Source organism: Mytilus trossulus, chromosome 10, assembly GCF_036588685.1.
Source record: "Mytilus trossulus isolate FHL-02 chromosome 10, PNRI_Mtr1.1.1.hap1, whole genome shotgun sequence".
Taxonomy (NCBI): Eukaryota; Metazoa; Mollusca; class Bivalvia; order Mytilida; family Mytilidae; genus Mytilus; species Mytilus trossulus.
In genome coordinates this window covers 23,864,950-23,879,406 of record NC_086382.1, presented here as the reverse complement: position 1 = coordinate 23,879,406, position 14,457 = coordinate 23,864,950, and the positions used below count along the sequence as shown (strand labels likewise).

General features: G+C 30.8%; 2 protein-coding genes across 2 annotated transcripts; both read left to right on the top strand.

The window, feature by feature from the left end:
* The first annotated feature begins 835 nt into the window (after positions 1-835).
* Positions 836-5,646, top strand: LOC134687774 (uncharacterized). The gene is made up of 5 exons (XM_063548231.1): positions 836-1,139; positions 1,655-1,914; positions 4,517-4,738; positions 5,178-5,376; positions 5,590-5,646. The coding sequence occupies exons 1-5, from the start codon at positions 951-953 to the stop codon at positions 5,644-5,646; spliced, it is 927 nt and encodes a 308-aa protein (XP_063404301.1). The 5' UTR covers positions 836-950.
* Positions 5,647-6,647: 1,001 nt separating this feature from the next.
* On the top strand, positions 6,648-12,285 carry LOC134687773 (E3 ubiquitin-protein ligase rnf213-beta-like). The gene is made up of 7 exons (XM_063548229.1): positions 6,648-6,898; positions 7,200-7,307; positions 7,851-7,943; positions 8,729-8,915; positions 9,476-9,775; positions 10,709-11,289; positions 12,157-12,285. The coding sequence occupies exons 2-7, from the start codon at positions 7,266-7,268 to the stop codon at positions 12,283-12,285; spliced, it is 1,332 nt and encodes a 443-aa protein (XP_063404299.1). The 5' UTR covers positions 6,648-6,898; positions 7,200-7,265.
* Positions 12,286-14,457: the final 2,172 nt, after the last annotated feature.

The window sequence follows — 14,457 nt, the reverse complement described above, 5'->3', positions numbered from 1 at the left end:
CAAATAATTCCTCCATAGAAGTGTTTTTTTATATACTTGATGGCATAGGATTTTCTCAATAAAAAATTCATCAGGTTTAAAGTATTAATGCATTGCGAAAATGATATTTCATCAATGAAATTCCAGTCGAATATTCATGAGAATATGCTTTTAATATTAGATACAAATTTTATTAAGTCTGATACAGATTTTTCGTAGACAAGACTTTTCAACTGAGTCATTACACAGGAGACAAAAGGCGTCATCATGGAGTAAAGGGGGTAGCGTCGAAAGGCGTCATCATTGAGGGTCACTGAAGCTTTGATTATCCTGAAATTTAAAATTTGCCACATGATAAAGTTTCAGAGGGGAGAGTATAATGTTTTTGACTTCTTTAATTGTCTGTTAGTCATCACTTTGTTGTCACCAGGTTATTGCATTCATTTATTCCTGCATCTTTTTTTATATTTGGACGATTCTATGCTGACATGTATTTAAATTCTTCACAACCATACCTTCTGTTTCTATATGTTAAATGATAAATTTACAATCTATGCTTCCTATTTCTATTTAAAAAGAATATTGAATGGATTTAAGCGAGATCATTTTGTGAAATGCAGTTTTTTTAGCATGGGAACTTGTCTATATATATATATAGCTAGCAAGAAATATGTCAACCTCTAGATGGTTAACTTTGGTGAACTCTTGGTTTCTGTTCCATCAACGTTTACTTAATTTTGCATTGAGGGTTTTGGATATAAGATGTAAGTAAGAGTTGTGATATAGTGGAAACAGTAATGCTGCACAATTATGTAAGCTGTGGATCATTTTAATTGATATTTATTTTTGTAGATATTATTCACCAATATGATTGGGTTATTAAAGAAAAACCAGAAAAAGACAAAAATAAAGGGTTATTCAAAACTATTCAAGGATGGATTAAGGGCGAGGATTTTAAAAAACATCTAAAAATGGAAGCAGCATTTTCATTTCAACATTTCCTTCCTCGAGTACAGTTATCAACAGGAGATACAGCTGGCATTGCTGGTGAAGAAATAGTTCTGCATGTGGAAAATATTTATGAAGGCTTAAAAACAACATATCATGTATCAGCTGGACTATGGAATTATGGAACTGATTTTCAAGCATACTTGCACAAGGTACCTATATATTATATTCTTTGTAGGTCTTATTGGTCATATACTTCTTAACTTTTCAACGTAAAATGTATTACTTGCTTTCAAATTTTTGGGTTTTAGTTTTTATACTGAAGGTATTAAATCCATGATGCACAGAACTTATAAAGTGTTATTTTTGTTCAGTAGTGGTTTTTTTTGTTCAGTACAAAAATGTATCTACAAAGCAAACTTTGTAAGCTGAACTTTTGTTATTTTCCTTATATGATCCCCAAAGCAGTAAAAGTGACGTGTTAGTAAATATTTATACTGTAAACCAACTGATTTTTGCAAGTAAGTTATTTATGTAGCGTTGTCAAGTAAAAAAATAACATAAATAAAAGTCATCCAGAATATTACAAAATTTCATTTTCTCTTTATCAAAACATTGACAAAGTAAGAAAATGTTATAAATTCTTTAGGAAATAGGATAATTTAAAAAGAAATTAAAAAAGTCTGTCAAAACATGGTTATACATTATTTTACTTTTCAACTTGTAGGAGGTTCATGAATATATATCAGCTGTTGTGACAAAGATACATGAGAAGAGAAAAGGAAAAGTTGAAATGGAAGATCAAGTTCTTCTTCTTGCTGGTGCCATGACGATGGTATATTTGAAGGAAACATATAGCATTGAGTTAAGGGAAGTTGACCAAGAAAGATTATGTAAAGCTTTGTTGCCATTTGTGGACAAAGAGGGAAAACAGTGTCCTGAATATGAAGGTCTGGTATTGTTCTTTCCAAGGATAAAGAAAAGAATGTAAGGATATTTGGATAGCTATTAATTTAGAAATTTGTGATAGTTTGCCAAAAAAAGGCAACCCTATATTCTAAAAGTTTTAAAAAAAAATGTTTCAGTCTTGTGCTTGGGATAGTTTTCAAGGATTCTTATTAACCAATGCACATTTAGATTTCAGAAATTTTGGTGACAAGTAATTTTTTGAGTAGTTTTGTTCGAATTTCAGACCTTTAACGATTTAATTTGTCATCTCTTTTAGTTATATTTTAGTGTTTAAACATGTTATATTATGATTTCTGTATCAGCAGATTTAATGCATTGAGCTTGTTTTCACTTGCTTTAAACTGATATAGTTAAACTCCAAGGCTGGAGAGTATACTGCTTTTCTTCTGTCTGTCCATCCTAGTGTCCAACTGTTAGTTTAAACAATATTTATTAATAAACAATTTCAAGACAAATATTACAATGTTACATAAAGTACAAATATGGGATTCGGAAACAAGTTTGGAAAAACTTTTATAAATCCGTCTCCCTAAAAAAAACCAAAAAACATCTATTTAACGTAAAATATTACGTGCCAACAGAATATTCATTTTATGGTAGCATATGATACATTGAATAAATAAACACACACACACACAAAATAAAAAAATACAACAAATAAAATAAAGGAAAAAAAAAATTAGGAAAAAAAAAAAAAAACAAAAAAAAACAAGAAACAGTCAACTCTTATTTACTTTTCTAGACAGTCACTGGAACCAACACACACGTCTGACCACAATCAACTACACCGGGCAATCCACTCGATTTTACATCATATTTAAAAAAAAAAAAAAAGTCTAAATATATGATATATATACATATACTAGATTAACTTTCAAAACGTTTTGATTTATTAATGTATTCAGAAACTTTATGAAATATTTGCATATTGTCCTCGTCATCTTTTAGACCATCCCCATATAAAATAATCTTAAGATTAAAACAAGAGATCGTCCCGATAGTATCCCTTCGAATTTCATTATATTTTGGACATTTGAAGAAATAATGAGAGGTAGTTTCTACTCTACCACAGGAACACAGTGAGTTCTCGATTAGATTTTTTTAAATAGCTGGTCCCTTAGAACACTACTCTGGAGCCTTAGTCTTGCTAAGCATATCTGTTCTCTTCTACAGCCGAAGTGAAAATACAATGGTATTTTATTAATATTTTGAGAAAGATAAGTTTTAAAACCTGATTTTGATTGGTTTAGACGAATGTCGTCAGAAATATTGTTCCAAAGGTTTACTACGACTGGTAGAAATGACTTTTGATAATAGCTTGTTCTGCATAATACAGTTTGTAAATTTGAAGACACCCTAGTCCTGTGGTCGTGTAGATCTAGTCTCTGATTTGGAACTAACACAGAAAAATACTCAGGACAATCTCCGTGAAACATTTGATGAAATTTTAGTAACTTATGTTTATCACGCCGAGACTGGAGAGTTTCCCAACCGGTTTCATCGTACAGCAACTGTCTCGATGTTACCGTAGTACCACCTGTGACGATTCTTGCTGCTTCTAGTTGTAAGTTTTCCAGAGATGTTTTTAAATAATTAGGTATGTTATCCCAGACAATGTCCCCATATTCTAAGACTGGGCGTATGAAAGATAAATAAATAGTTTCTAAATGTTTCCTTTTAAGTTTAAACTTTAACTTTCGGAATAATGCTAATCTAGGAATAGCCTTATCAATAATCATTTTTACATAATTATTCCAGCTTCCATCTTCATTTATAATTACCCCTAAATGCTTGTGCGACTCAACTTCTTTTATGATATTATTATTCATATACACTGGCGGGTGGTGGGGTTTATGATGCCTTTTTGAAATGGTCATTATTTCTGTTTTGTTAGGGTTGAAATTGACAAGCCATTGCTTAGACCAATTATGTATTTTCTCAATATCTTTATTTAGCTTTTCTGCCGCTTCATATTCGTTAGCAACCACTATATAAATTGAGGTGTCATCAGCAAAAAGTTTTATATCACATTCGATGTCATTAACTATGTCATTTATATAAATGAGAAATAAAATAGGACCCAAGATAGACCCTTGGGGTACCCCAGCTGAGACATGTTCGTTTTTTGACGTTTCTCCACCAATGACAACCTGTTGCCTTCTTGAGTTTAAATAGCTTTCAAACCAAAGTAACAAGTTACCATTAATTCCTATTTTTCTAAGCTTATATAGTAAGCCTTTATGCCAAACTCGGTCGAAAGCTCGACTCATGTCGCAGAAAATTATCCTGACCTCTTTCCCTTCATCTAATGCTTTACCAAAATCGTTAATAATACATAGTAGTTGGTTTCAACTGTTCATTTGACTATCCCTCCTTCTGTCTATCTGTCCTTCCCAGTTTGTTGCATTTTACACAGGAACTTTGAATATTTAGTAGGACTTCTTATGTGTTTTCCATAATGAACAAGAACATTTATTGTGTAATGGCAGTTGGAAAAGTAAGAATGATTTTTGTATGGAAGGAAATTCCCTCAATTTACCAATCCTTTATTTGTAGTGCTGCATTAAAATGATGATATAAAATATTGAATAGTACTGAAAAACTTAATTTTTCAATTCAGGTCAGATGCTTTACTGAAAATGATAAAAACTATGGCAAAGGATAGTACAAAGAGCTGTTTGTTTTATTGTGTTCCACTTCATCACTTTTTGCTAGGAAAATATGTACCATACCAGCCTGCAACAGCAAAAGTGAATCATGATGATACAATTCCAGAATGGTGGGGCATTGCTGATTTTTCAAATGAATTGTCATACTTTCAGGGAAAAAGTAAATGGGACAGGTAATTTTAATTAAAGTAGTACGTGTATTGTTTTTAACTTGTGTGAAATTGATTTTAAAACTTTTAGAACAGTTTATAAATTTTAAATTGTTCTCCAATTTTACAGTTAAATTTCTACTATAAGGATGATTTTTGTAGATAAGTAGATATGAGAAGATGTGGTATAAGGGCCAATGAGACAACTCTCCATCCAAGTCACAATATGTAAAAGTAAACCATTAGAGGTCAAAGTACTATACAATATATACAATTCTAAATCATTCAACGTCTATTAAAGTTTTAAATAAATTTATGAAAAACAAAGATCTGTCAGTAAGACTCAATTCTCTAGATACGGAAAAACATTAAGATATGACATATGACAACTACCAGGGTAGTTTCTGCCTTTATATGAACAAAATTTAAAAAAAAATCTTATTTAAATACATTTATCTTTCAGAAACAAAACTGAAATATTAGAAGCCTTAGTACCATACTTTGCTGTTGACTTTTTACTTCCAAGGACATTCATAGCATCACTGAGACTTCAACGCTTTGATGAGATTGACTTGGAACTTATTCCTACAGATGCTATTTTAGCTGGAGCTTGTTATTTCATTAAGACCATAACTGCAACATTTGTGACCGAAAATGCTAAGGTATTATTGAAAATTATTAGTATCCTCATGAATTATAGAAGAAGGAAAGGAATTGAAATAGAATCCAACAATTACATGCTTGAAAATTGGTAGACACTTGTATTGTTTTAGTTGTTAAATTATTTCCAATGGACACAATTGGTATAATAGTCTAATGCTGTAATTATACAGTATATTTTAAAACATATTATTCTTTAATATTCTTTTTTTCAGAGTTTAAAGAGGATATTTAGTAATGTATCATCCATCACACTTGGTGAAGATAGCTGAGAATAGGTATCTAAAATTGAATTTCGATTTTTTTTAAAGATGAATTAAAACATAACTAAATATATATAGTTAAACAGTTATACTAGAAAAGGAAGGATATGGTGTATACATCCATGAAACAAACAAAACATGCACAGCAAAAAAACACAAAAATCAAAGGAACAGTGAAGTTTTCATTCGTTCATTCATTTTATGTGTTTTGTCATTTGATTTTGCCATTCGATTAGGGACTTTACAATTTAATTTTCCTTGGAGTTCAATATTTTTGTGATTTTACTTTGTTCAACACCGAGCAAATAAAACATCCCTCACTATACAAGTGAAATTTTGTGGTCCTTAACCATTTCTTAATCTTTAATTTGCCATTGGAGACTGTTTATGATGGATGTCTTTATACTTATAAATCAATTAAATTTGTACTGATTTTTGGGAAAGCATGAAGTATTATTTATCAGTTGAAATTTCTTTGAAATAGCTTTCAGTAACTTTCCAACTGAATTTTGTCAAACTGCAAAGAAAGAAGCTGGAGAGAGAATGTGAAATCAATTTAAAAAATTTATGTGTTTTGTTAACCTCAAATAGATTTTCATACTCACTATTTTGATCATCATTTATTGATAAAAAAAATCATTGCAGTAATCAAGTCTATATTATTAGTATACATACCTGCCAACTGTCACTATTTGTGGGGGATTTCCACCATGGAGGCTCCCAAATGGAAATTTTAAAAGAGCAATTTTGTCCCTTATTTGAAACTAAACAATTAATTTTACAATCATGGCTATAGGCTTGTAAAAGTATAAAGAAGCCCAGAAACAACATTAAAATGTTTTTGAAGGCCCCCATGCAGGTTTTGTAGGACTATTAGAGCCATCTTGCACATAAAACCCCCATTGGCATTTTGAAAAGTTGGCAGGTAACTTATATTTTTCTGATTTTAAAAATATCATTATATATATCATTTCAGTAAATTTATGCTCGAGACACCAATGAGGAACTATAAAATAGCTGGGGATGTGTTGAACAATTTATACAATACATGGGGTGATGAAAAAAGCCTCATTGTTTGGCAGCAGAGGAAATTTTATGTATTGCTGTTGACTGGTTTGCAAAATGTTTAGCCATAAGAGAGTCACAGGGTGAAAAAGGAACCTATACAAATCATCTTGCATGTTATCAACTTCACAGAGATAAAATCAAGAGCACATTGATAAATGAACAGTATTATGGTCATGAAGTCTTCTTCCTGAAGGTAACAGATTAAATTTTATATCATCTAACAAAACATCTTGAACAATACAAAAACAGAATTTGCCATACAAAGTGAGCATTGAAAAAAAAAATCAGAAATATTTTTTGTCCTGAAAAATGAATTTTAACAGGCTTTTACAGTTTATTCTACCATGTGGAACATAACATGTTTACAAAATAAGTTTTTTAACTTATATTTTTTTAAAAACTTTTTTCATAAACTCTACATACATGCTACCATTTGGCTATGGCTTAATGTGATTAACATATTTGATGTTTCCTTACATGTCTATTGCTTCTAGCTTTGGAATAAAGCATTAACATTAAAGATACCAGAGGCTAAAATCAGAGACAACTTTTTGAATTTCATGAAAGACAACTTGGAGTCTTGCCTTGACAGGAGATCAGTAGTAAGTATTATATTTTAAACAAATAATAATGGTACTTATTTGTAGGAAGCACTCACAGAAGAATCAAAAAGATTATAATTTTGATACTAAAGAATCAATATAGCACAACTCACAATAGGGTATAAAAAGGATACAAATCAAATATGAATTTGGAGTAATGATTTACGAAAATATTTTTTTAAAACAGGATATGTGTTGTAAAATTAAATCCACTTAAATTCTTTAAAAAAAAAAAGGAGTTGATGAATGCTTTATATTTTTAATTTCTTATGAAAGTTGCTCCATTCAGTTATGAATTATATGAGTAACTCTTTCATTTTCCATTCAATTTCCTTGTTTGTATGAAAAATGTACTTTGTTATTCTGTTAATTCATAGGTTTTATAATGTCTGACCTGCTGCATTGTTTTATTTTTGGTTATAAACGCTGATGACTAATATACTGCTTTTCAAATGCATAACAGTAATGTTTTGTTTGATGGGAACAATTTATATCATAAATTTTAGGTTTAAGATAATAATGATTTTTTTTAACTTTTTGCAGGGCACTGAAGTAAAGCTAATAGAAATTTACTGTGAAAACATAGAACTATTTGGTGATAGCATGCAAGAGATTTTGAGTAAATTAGCATACAAAGTAAGTACATAAGACATTTTGCTGGTGTCTATTTTAACATTAGCTAGAAAAGTATTTTAGTAGGTGAATAAACAAAAAAATAATATTTAGTGTCAATTTTTATGGGTACTATTATTGAATTGAATGTACAGAGTCAGAGTATAGATTTAGGTTGAGACAAATGCCATAAAACAAATTTGGTTATATTATATGACCATTATAGTTATGAGTTAAAAGTAAAAACACATTATAGTTATGACTTAGTATAGACATTCTCGTAGAAAAGTGATGGGTAAAAAAATTGGCATGTTTCAGTTTGCCACCTTAACTACCTGAATTAGTTTTCTTCTACATGAAAGGCTTAAGAAAATTCTTATTTTTTTATTTTTTTTTATCTCATCTGTGATTTTATATTATCACTTTTACACAATTGGATTATTGGCATAAGGGTGCAAATAGGAATGGGAGAAACAAGGTTGTTTTTAACAAACTTTTTAACAGTAGATCTGTAATACTTTTATACCATTAAAATAAAGAATCAGTTCCATTGGAACTAAACTTGAATACACGATAATAAAGGGGAAATGGGAGAATGAAATGTAATATAGCAGCCCAGCAATAGAAAAAAAAACTTTAAAAGTTCAACATACAACCTTCAACATATATGGTTCTCGAGCCAATGTAAAAACTAAGATAACAATTCATTTTTTATAGATTTGCATATCTTTGCCTTCAGATACAAATATTTACTTCAATTAGAGAACCAACAAGACAACAAATATTAATCTTTTTTTAATAACTTTTAGGCTGTTGAAAAAGGTAGCAGTTTGTACTTTGGTACCAGTATTAGGGGAGCAGCACTGATGAGATTCGGTACTCTACTTTCTCAAGTATTTGAAAGGAGTATGGATCTGCATCAACTGAGTGACCAACCCAAAATATTGGACTATACCTTGAACTGTGCACCATTTTCTATACATGTGAAAATATTTTGTAAGCTTGATATTTAATGTGTACTGTGTGTCATGTGAGGGTGAAAAACATTGAAAAGATCTTATTGATTATTAAGGTCATGACTGCTACTTTGCGAATGTAAACGAAAAAAATGTATTTCTGTATGAACCTTGATTTAGACAGTCACCAACCATTCACAGTTTCTTTAGAGTTTTGTCTTTGAAGTTGTTAAAAAATCCAAATTATCAGAAATTTCACATTGTTGTTTTTAAATTTTAATTGTTGATTCTATTGTTAATTTCATTTGGGGCAGCAAAAAGAACAACCACACATTAATTAAAAATATATTGTATTACATTTTGCTAAACAGAGTAGATTATTATTCTAACCTTTTCCTCCATGATGACGCCTTTTGACACCTGTGTAGTACTTTTAAGTTGAAACACTTTTTCTACAAAACGTCTGCATCAGACTTAATAAAATTTGTATCCAATATGAAAAGGATATTCATAAGAAAAGTATGCAGAAAAAAATTCCATTGAGGAAAGGGTTAAACAATATTTTATTATAAAATTAAGATTTTTTACTTATATGTTCAGATCATGAAGAATATTCCAAATCCTTGAGTAGTACCAGTTCAGCTTTAATGAGTTCTTTTGTTGAGGTCATAAAACAAGCTTCTGAGGCTTTAGCACATGGTCAGATTTTAATACAAGATTTACAGACAATTCTGGGAAAAGTTGATCATTTCAAATCTGTTGTTGCTGAAATTAAAGACAATCCCATCAGGCCTGATTACCTTATTGCAACACTAGCACTTAGAGAGAAAGAACTTTATGGCTACCAAACAACATTGAAGATAGTTCAGGACTTTGTTTACATGTGTACAAGATTTAAAGGTAAAATTATAAATGTTAAGGTGGTACCCAACACTTACACTAAAATAAATTTGGCTCGTTTAATTTTCTTAAAATTTAGACAAAGTATTTACTTTGACCCTTTGACAAAAATATAAAAATTTCGAAAAATTTGAACCAACCGTTTTATCAGAAAAATTACACTGGTTATATAGCAGTTTGACAAACACTTATTTTGATCATTGAGAAGCTTAATATTCCCTTATGAACACAACGTCATTAAAACATTCTGCTGATTTTACAGAGTTATCTCCCTGTAGTGTTAGGTACCACCTTAAACTTGGCACCAACAATTTTAAAAGTGAGGTAGGTCCTGGATTTATGTTTTTTAAATAAAATTTCATGGAGAATTTTTCCTGTCATAAGTTGATTATTTATGTCTGCAACATTTTGCCATTATTTCACTATTTCACATTTAGATAAAGATATTGTAATGCAGACTGCTACTATTCAATGAAAACAGAATTAGCAAAAAATTGCATGGTTTACATACTATAACTAGTTATATTGACACTTTTTTCATGACTCTTTTTTTTATTTAGATGAACTTGTTGTAGCTAATTTGAGCATTATGATTGACAAAATATATTGTATCATCTGCAACTTAAGTACTTATACATTGAATGTGTGCTCTTTTTTCTGTAGGTGTTGGCAGTGTCAACAATTGTTAAGTTTGTTATTACAAATGTAGGTCAGGTTAAGAGGGACACCTTTTGGCATTTAAATGGTATTTTGGTATGCTGAAACTGAAACACATTTTCAACATCTTAAACAAGGTGATATACATTCAGTGACTGTATATTACATATAAATATATGGTCAATGCAATTTGACTGCACAAATAGCACATCTGTAATGTAAAGTGTAATAATTTTCCACTCTGGCTGACATCAAGTGTTTATTTTCTTTGCACAGGTAATACTCGAAAATTGGAAGATAAAATTAAATGTTTTGAAAAGCTAGAAAATATTAGTTTGAACTTATTGTGTAAAGTTGCAATGCTAAACGAGACCAAACATCCTGATGAGTACCAACCAACTGTCATTGCATTTGAATTGGATGAACATGTTGTTCAGACAATACCACATGTACTAAAATGTGGTCAAGGACTTTTGTTCATAACCCTATGGGATAAAAGAGGAAATGAATTAGCAAAACAGAAAGGCAAAGCTTTAGATTTGGATGAAATCTTGACAGAAGTTTGGGAACCAACATACAAATTTTGGAATGATTTGTGTACAAGGCTGAAAAATGGAGATTTAAAATTTTCTGAATTTGAGAAATACTTCAAGACAACAGATATGGAAACTCTGAGAAATGAACTGATGAAATTGAGTCAGGATGGAAACCCTCAATGGATTGATGTTAGGTTGGATCAAGTTGAAAAATACAGAAATCTGCAGAGTTGTTTATTTGGTGCAAGAGCTATAATGGAAGTGGTCAAGGAATTTGAATTGACAGGAAATTTCAATCAGATTTTAGAAATACTTAAAAAAGTTTGTTTTGTACAAATATTGAAAAAATTGAAAAATTTTGATAGATTTTTGTAAACCACCTTTCTAGAGGTGGCTCTTTATTCTTCTCACATTGTCTATAGTTCTATCCGTCGTGCTACCTGTTGCCTGTTTATTAGTTCAACAAATATTTAATTTTTCATCACACTTTTTTAGGAATTACCATTCAAAACATATATATACTAAGATAGAAATTGGAAAGTGATTGTCTGCAGTGAATAAAAATTCCAATTTTCAAAGATAAGTTTGAGTTATCCATCTTTGAACACATATTTTACTGCTTTTACATTACACAACATCAATTATTACGTTCTTAAAAGGTGGGCAACGAAAATCATCACCCAGCGCCATTTAAAAAAGTTGACTCAATAGGCCAGTTCTGGGATACGGTTTTCAGACGAACCTGTCATGTGACTTCCAACACCCCATGACAAAAATGGATGCATAGAAATTTCCAACACATGTTAAGCAATGGGTGAAAAAGTGTTTTTTATACTGCAAAAGACATTTGGGAAATTAAAATCTAAAAGGGTAGTCACCCTCCCTCACTCATACAGTAATCAAGATTATGTAATAACGGAACATTAATTATTTTTATACTACTCTACAGAATGACGATTATGAAAGTGCTGGTAACTTTTAATAGAGCAGGTATACAGTCGCGTCTTCTATCTGGTAAATGACATCATAAAGGCGTGTGAAATTGATGATCTTTTCCGGTGAAAGACATGATTCCAGAAATGACCTATCAATGCACCATGCTGTATATACCAATAGTGTTTTACATGGAGTCTTAATAATTTGCTAAACATTGGATTTTGGTTGTAATGATGTTAATCTTTTTTATAGACTGGTGATTCTGATACAAAAATGAATACATTGGATGACAACATGATGAAAACCTGTAAAATATTAACAGGAATTGATGAAGATAAAGCCAAAAGTCTAGAACATTTATTGCCTGTAAACTGCTGGTAGTATGGTTACGAGAAACTATGCCTTGTAAGTTTGTAGTGTACTGTGGATTCATTGTTATTCATGGAATATCAATTTCGTTGAATTTGTGGGTGAAGATAACCCACAGGTCAAATATTTCAATATCTACTAAAATGAAATTTTTCCTCTATTCATGAAAAATAGTTCTTTCAAAAATATATAAATTCACAGTAGTTTGGTTATAAAAGAGTGTAAAGTGAGAAATTCTTAACGACAAATGATCGTTGCAGATAAGCACTATTTACAAAACGAAAAGTCACAGGTATTTCTATTGATATTCATGCTGTGACATGGATGGAGAGTTGTTTCATTGACACTCATACCACATCTTCATATATCTATATCTATATGTCGAGTAACTAAAGATCCTGAATTTTTTTATGTGTATGAGTGAAATGATTTACTTTCTAAACAGACACTAGTTTATTTTCATCAGCAGAATTCATTTAAACTGATACACAAGTTTTATACTTTATGACATATACCATTTTGAATTTCAGAGCATGTTTTGACCAAACCAACCCTTCTGATCTGTTACTGATTGTACAATGTGACTGTGGGGACCAGAATGCTGACCTGATTGCCTGTGCTAGGTACACTGTACAGGGAGAGCTACAGCAGATACCAGATGATATTTCTACTGACGTACATTATGTTTTCCTTATACAGCTTCCTGGAATAGCTGGAGGATGCTTCTCTGGATTCCAGGTAAGTTATCTATATTGGTTTGCAGTTAAGAATATATTATCCTGTTGATCTAAAGCATCATTGTTTGTTATGTTAGTTCTGATTGCATAACATCAATAATTTTCTTGGCATCAATTCACAATTCATGCTATGAAAACTATGTGCACGCGCAGACGACATATCACCAATTTTAAATGTATGATTTGAAGGTGTTTTCTGTTAGTTTCATTAGAAAGGAGATAACAATATTGTATTGTAAGCTCAGAAGGCATCAATATGTGATTTGATGGTCACAAATACCTGTTAACTGGCTCCGCTGACATATTGCCAGTAAACTCAATTTGCAACCACCAAAAACCAATTGACGTCGTCAGAACTTAAAATACAATTTATCTCCTAAATAACGAGTACATATGTATTGGTGTTGTTAATTTTACTAAAGATTTAACACATCCTATTACCGGCTATCATTATGTTTGTCTTTTGATTTAGATTTTAAAGCATAGTATACTTTTTAGTGGGTGTTAATTATTTTACTCTGAAACCAGATGTGTGCCTTTGAAAGGCAGGATCTTCACACAAGACAAGACAAGACTATGACAGTAACAATAGGAATGCCTTTAAACATGTTTTGCTAATATGTGCAGAAGATTTTTTTCTGCACTTTAATGCATATATTTGTGATTAGTAAATAACTACTTATGATTTGAAATAATAAAGAATACATATAAAGACAGCCATTATGATTACTGTCTGGGTACCTTATATCAGCCCAAAGGATTGAAACCAATCGAAATAAGGTTAAATATATTGATTGTAAAAGTTTGTGACTATGATGTTTATTTTCAAATCAATGTTGCCACCAATCTAATACTGTTGATTCAGAAATTATTGCGTACCTTTATAATTGCAATTTTTGGAGAGATTAATTTTTGTGATTTTGAAATGAACTGCTTAAATCTTCAGGCAACATCTAATTGCAGATATTGTCCATAATATCAAAATTATTTTCCTTTCTATATGTCCCACCTAGAGGTGTTATGTTTTTTGGTCTGCATTCTTTTATTTGCCTGTATGTTTGTCTGTGCGTCTGTCCATTTGTCCAGCTGTCCCACTTCAGGATAATTTTTTTGGTCAAGGTAGCAGCTCTCACACTCATCTTTTGAGTCCACAAGCCAAAATCTGAATTTTTTTAATTTTTTTGTTTGATTCTGTGGGCTTGTACAAGCCCAAAAGCAATTTTACAAGTATTTTATGAAGTTGAAGTCCAATCAATATGAAAGTTATAAACATTGTCATTTTGCTACGTTATTTTTGTTACCTATTCTGTCATTTGATTCTGACTACTTTAAAACTGAGTTTTACTGTGAGTATTGCTGTGTGTTTGTTTTTATGCCCCACCTACGATAGTAGAGGGGCATTATGTTTTCCGGTCTGTGCGTCCGTTTGTCCGTCTGTTCGTTCGTC